The sequence below is a fragment of the Dipodomys merriami genome, unplaced genomic scaffold, assembly GCF_024711535.1.
Source record: "Dipodomys merriami isolate MVZ:Mamm:240054 unplaced genomic scaffold, mDipMer1.0.p SCAF_52, whole genome shotgun sequence".
Taxonomy (NCBI): Eukaryota; Metazoa; Chordata; class Mammalia; order Rodentia; family Heteromyidae; genus Dipodomys; species Dipodomys merriami.
Genome location: NW_027206091.1, coordinates 5,346,370 through 5,352,369, shown reverse-complemented (window position 1 = coordinate 5,352,369; position 6,000 = coordinate 5,346,370). Strand labels below are relative to the sequence as shown.

At 52.8% G+C, this 6,000-nt stretch overlaps 1 protein-coding gene across 1 annotated transcript in view; it reads left to right on the top strand.

The window, feature by feature from the left end:
• The first annotated feature begins 301 nt into the window (after positions 1-301).
• The window catches only part of Slc7a10 (solute carrier family 7 member 10), an 18,220-nt gene continuing 12,521 nt past the window's right edge, over positions 302-6,000 (top strand). The window contains exon 1 of the mRNA XM_069998563.1: positions 302-516. Within this exon, the coding sequence (XP_069854664.1) occupies positions 399-516 (118 nt within the window). The 5' untranslated portion in view covers positions 302-398. The remainder of the gene's footprint in view (positions 517-6,000) is intronic.

The window sequence follows — 6,000 nt, the reverse complement described above, 5'->3', positions numbered from 1 at the left end:
GTCCATATCAGAGGGGCTGGGGGCCTGGGTAAACCCCAACTCCCTTCCTTCTGGCAATTGGGAAGTTCTTCCTAGATCTGCCCTCTAGTCTTCCTTCCCTTTCCCCAGCCACGGGGAGGTGGGGGAAGTTCCCTTTAAGGGCAGAGAAGGGGGGGAGGAGGAGGGGGCGGCCGGCCCGCCCTCCTTCCGCCCCTCCCTGGCCCCTGGCCACCTGGGGAGTCCTGGGGGCCCCGGGGCTGGGTGCCAGCACGCATGCGCGCCGTCGGTGGGGCCCTGTCCCCCCCCTCCCTCCCCAGGCCGGGCTGCCAGGGCTCGGGACGAGCCGAGGGCCCCGCAGACCGGCAGCCCGTGGGACGGGTCCAGCAGCTCGGGGAGCCGGGACGCGGTGGGACCGCGACATGACTGACCCCATGAGCGGGCGCGGGACCCCGGGCCCGGGGCCCCGTCCTGGAGGCTCGGAGCGGGTGGCGCTCAAGAAGGAGATCGGGCTGCTGAGCGCCTGCACCATCATCATCGGTGAGCGGGACCCCCCCCCCCCCGACGGGCCGGGCAGGGGGGCCAGGATGGACAGACAGACAGACACACACCTGCAGGGTCCCAGCCTGGAATCCCAGTTAATTTCTTTCTCCTCCACCCCTAGATTTGAGCCTCAGGCAAAGCAATTGTATTTATTCCAGGGGTGCTGGGGTGCTGGGGCTCTGGGGTTCTGGGGCGCTGGGGTTCTGGGGCGCTGGGGTGCTGGGGCGCTGGGGTGCTGGGGTGCTGGGGCGCTGGGGTGCTGGGGTTCTGGGGCTCTGGGGCACTGGGTTAATCTGAGGCACTACTGTCACCTATGCCCTGTCCGTGTCGCCTGGTACTTGAGCCCTGGTCTGTTTTTGAGAAAGCAGGAAGGATTGTGAGTAGACTGGCCCAGAGAAGGGAAATGGAGTCACAGATTATAATTCCCGACAAGGAAAGAGGGGCATGAATGAATGACAGAAGATGACCTGTGGCCCCCCCCCCCCACCACCACACACTTCTTACTCAAGTACTCTTGAATCCTGCCTCCTCTCCCAGGGGCTTCTGGGTAAACTGAGAATTCAGGTGGTGGCTGGTGGGGAGGGGGGAGTGGCTCAAGTGGTAGAGCGCCAGCCCAGAGTGGAAAAAGCCAAGTGCGAGGGTGAGGTCCTGCCTCCAAGACCCAGTGCAGGAGGGAAGGGTGAAAAGAAAGGAGAGAGAGAGAGAGAGAGAGAGAGAGAGAAGCCAGTGCCAGGCACCAGTAGCTATATCTATAATCCAAACTACTCAAGAGGCTGAGATCTGAGGATCACCATTCAAAGTCAACTGGGCAAGAAAATCTGTAAGACTCATCACCATGTAAGCACCAAAAAAGCTGGAAGTGGAGCTGTGGCTCAAGTGGTAATATGCTGGCCTTGAGCACCTAGGCCTTGACTTCAAGCCCCAGGGAAGAAAGAGAGGAAGGGAGGAAGGAAGGAAGGAAGGTAGGTAGGTTGGTTTAGTGCAGGTAGCTCACTCCTGTCATCCTAGCTACTCAAGAAACTGAGATCAGAGCATCACAGTTTGAAGCCAGCCCGGGAGGCAGGAAAACCTGTGAAATTTTTATCTCCAAATAACTACGGAAAAAGCCAGAAGTGGAGCTGTGGCTCAAGTGGTAGAATGTTAGCCTTAAGCAGACAAAGCTCTGAGGCAGAGCTCAAGACCTGAACTCAAGCCCCAGCACCAGCACACACACATAAGAATGAATGAACCATAGTGAGAATTTTCTCCTTCTGCCCCAAGTTCATGAATACTGATTTGTGGGGAATTTGGATTAAAGGAAGGAGACATTGGTGGCTCCACAGGGCGGGCCTGGGGCTCCTCTTTCTCTGCCTTCATCCTGGAAGCTCCCAGACCAACCCTGCGGTGTGGATCCCCGGCAGACTTGAACACACCCACCTCAGATTTGCCCCTGAATGCCCTCCTCCCGGAAGAGCCTTCTCTGCTTCATTCCCTTCCCCTTGGCATGCCATCTCCCAGGAGGTCATCTCACTCTGGCTCTGGAAGCTTCCTGGCCTGGCTGTCTCTGCCTTAACTGGATTCTAGAAGGAAGGTCTGGCTGGAACTTCGCTCTAGGCCCCACACTCTTCTCCAGAGAGTTGTCTCCCAGGAAGAAGAAGGAAGCTTCTGCATCATGAGTCAGCCACGTAGTCAAGAGACTGACTGTAGCCCAGGCAGGTGCAGGAGAAGAAATAGCTCCTCTCCAGCTGCCTTAATGAAAACTAGTATATTCACTCCCCTCTCATCTTCCTCAGGTTACGCAGAGGCTGCCAGGCTTCTGGCCCTTTAGTAAAAGTCCCTGGTGGTGGTTTGCTTACAGTCCTGCCGCCCCCCCCCCACTCTTCAGACTCCTCTTGCTTCACCCTTTCCCCTTGGCCTCCAGAACTTGAAGGCTGAGCTAGGGTGAAGGGTGATTATGTCCAAACAGAGGAGCAGAGTTCAAATGACACCCACCCTCCTCCCAGCTGCCCCCCTCCCTCCACAGGCTTAGGGAATGCTGAGGTTGGAGAACTGTGGGGGAGGTTACAGCAAGAAGAAGTTGGATTGGACAGTAGGGAAATGCGGGGGGGGGGATCTTCAATTAGGTGACAGAGATGAGAGCCAGATCTGTTCTGTCTCTCCTCCCCCCAAAACAACTCCTCCCAAACCAGTGCTCTGAGCTCATTTCCCCCTGCCCCCCCCCACCCCCACGCCACCTTGGCAGTTAGTGCCTACAAAGTACAGTAATGTTCTCTCTCTGTATGTGTGTGTGTGTGTGTGTGTGTGTGTGTGTGCTGGGACTTGAACTCAGGGCCTGGGATACTCCCCCTTAGCTTTTCTCACTCAAGGCTGGTGCTCTACCTCTTGAGCCACACTTCCAGGTTTTTTTTTTTGGTGATTTGGTGGAGATAGGAGTTTCATGGACTTTCCTACCTGGGCTGACTTGGAGCCAGGATCTTCAGATCTCAGCCTCCTCAGTGCTTAGGATGTCAGGTGTGAACCACCAGCACCTGGCCCTCTCATTACAAATTTTAAGAACAATTTCCCTGTAATCTATCTTGGTGTCTTGCCACTTGCCACTTGCTGGATTTGTTCTATCCAAAACTTCTAAGCACATCCTCCCAGAAGCTTGTAATAATTTGTGCCTGTCCCATCTTAAGAAGGATGGAGGGGCTGAGAAGGTGGCTCAGTGGTAGAGCGCTTGCCTTGCATGCCTGAGGCCCTGGGTTCAATTCCTCAGTACTACATAAGCAAAAAAAAAGAAAAAGAAAAGAAAAAAAGAAAGAAAGAAGGATGGAGCTTTCCAGAAAAGAGAGATGGCAGGGCAGGCTACAGGCAGGAATAAGACTCCATCCAAAATGTATTTACACAGTACTAGCTTCCAAAACAAGCAAGATTCTTTTTTTTTTGCCAGTCCTGGGGCTTGAACTCAGGGCCTGGACACTGTCCCTGAGCTTCTTTTTGCTCAAGGCTAGCACTCTACTAGTTGAGCCACAGCGCCACTTCTGGCCTTTTCTGTTTATGTGGTACTGAGGAATCGAACCCAGGGCTTCATGCATGCTAGGCAAGCATTCCACCACTAAGCCACATTCCCAGCCTGCAAGATTCTTTTATCTCCAATTAACCAGCCAAAAAATGCCAAAAGTGGAGGTGTGGCTCAAGTGGTAGAGCACCGGCCTTAAGTAGAAAAAGCTAAGGGACAGTGCCCAGGCCCTGAGTTCAAGTAGGAACATGAAAAAGAAGAAGTCAGGTACCCATGGCTCACACCTGTAATCCTAGCTACTCAGGAGGCTGAGAGCTGAGGGTTGAGGTTCAAAGCCAGCCCAGGCAGGAAAGTCCATGAGACTCTTATCTCCAATTAACCACCAAAACACTGCTACTGTGGCTCAAAGTGGTAGAATGCTAGCTTTGAGCTGAAGAGCTTAGGCAGAGACAGCACCCAGGACCAGAGTTCAAGCCCCACGACCACGAGGGGGGGGGAATGGGGGGAGAGGAAGAGGGAGATAAAGAGCAGGATGCTGGTGGCTCATGCCTTGTGATTGATCCTAACCAATCACGAGACGGAGATCTGAGGATTGTGGTTCAAAGCCAGCCCAGACAGGAAAATCCATGAGACTCCTGTCTGTCTCCCGTGAACCACCTAAAAATCAGAAGTGGAGCTTGGTTTTATCTCATTTGATTCTCCGCTAGCACCTGGAAGATGGGAAAATGTACCCATTACACAGGTGCAGCAACTAAGGTTGGAAGTTAAATAACACCCTTGGCAGTGGTGGGCTTACGATTTGGGACTCCATTCGGATTCAAGTTTCTGTGCAGTTCCTTTCACCCTGCTCTGATGCTGAACCAACTTGGGGCCCAACTCAGAGAGGCCTTGATTGGGGGGGTGGGGAGAGGATGGAAGGCTGAGGACCCCAGCCAACCAGGGTAGACTCCAATATGGGAGTATGAATAAACAGACGGACAGCTAGAGACATCGACTTTGCAAGCCATGTAAATAGAAAGGTTTCTTGGGGTTCTAGGGTTGTCTGAGTTAATAGAGCACCAGCCAATGAGCAAAAGGGTCAGGTACCAACTTTGAGTACCCATCTCAAAACAATCCCAAAAAAGGTTTCTCAAACTGACTTGGGGCCTGGGGCCGGTGGCTCATGCCTGTAACCCTCAGGAGGCTACTCAGGAGGCTGAGATCTGAGGATTGTAGCCCAGACAGAAAAGTCCCCATGAAACTCTTATCTCCAATGAACCACTCAAAACATGGAAGTAGAACTGTGGCTCAAGTGGTAGAGCTCTACCCTTGAGCACAGAGAGGCTCAGGGACAGCACCTAGGTCCTGAGGTAAACCAACAATACCAAAAAAGAAACCTTGCCCGGCACCGGTGGCTCACGCCTGTCATCCTAGCTACTCAGGAGGCTGAGATCTGAGGATCACAGTTCAAAGCCAGCCCAGGCAGGAAAGACTGTGAGACTCTTATGTCCAACAAACCACTCAGAAAACTGGAAGAGACTCAGTGGCTAAAGTGGTAGAGCTCTAGGCTTGAGCTGAAGAGCTGAGGGACAGTGCCCAGGCCCAGAGTTCAGTCCCCACAAACGACAAAACAAAACAAAACAAACTGACTTGGGGATCTCAGCCATCTGCCCCGCAGGCATCATAAGTAAGAGAGGGGTCTGTGGGCCTGCTGCCCAGGTTCTTCCTCCAGTCTTTTCTTTTTTCTTTTTTTTGGTGTCAGTCCTGGGACTTGAACTCATGGCTTAGGCACTGTCCCTGAGCTTTTTCACTCAAGGCTGGTGCTTTACCAGGTGAGCCACAGCTCCAATTCTAGCTTTTTACTGATTCATTGGAGATAAGAGTTTTTGTTTTGTTTTTTTTGGGGGGGTCTAGTCATGGGGTCTGTCCTAACAGCATGGACCTCTGCAGACCCCTAGCCCACCTCACCAGGACCCCAAGGATGCATAAAACTACATAGCCTCAAACTCGGGTGCTGGTAGCTCACATTTATAATGCTAGCTAGTGAGGTAGCTGGGATCTGAGGATCACAGTTCGAAGCCAGCCCAGGCAAGACAGTCTGTGAGACTCTGATCTCCAGTGAAACACCAAAAGTGCTGGAGGTAGAGCTGTGGCTCAAGTGGGAGAGTGCTAGCCTTGAGCAAAAGAAGCTTAGGGACAGTGCCCTGAGTCCAATTTCCAGTACTGGCACACATGCAAATAAAAAAAGAAGGAGGAAGAGGAGAAAAAGAAAGGAAGAAAGAAAGAGGGAGGGAAGAAGGAAGGAAGGAAGGAAGGAAGGAAGGAGAAAAAAATAGACAGTGGTAGCTCACACCTGTCATCCTAGCAACTCAGGATGCTGAGATCTGAGGATCCTGATTCAAAGCCATCTTGGGCAGGAAAGTCAGCGACTCTTATCTCCAATGAATCACCAAAAAGCTATAAGTGGAGGTGGTTTAAGTGGTAGAGTGCTAGCGTTGAGCAAGAAAGCTCAGAGACAGCAA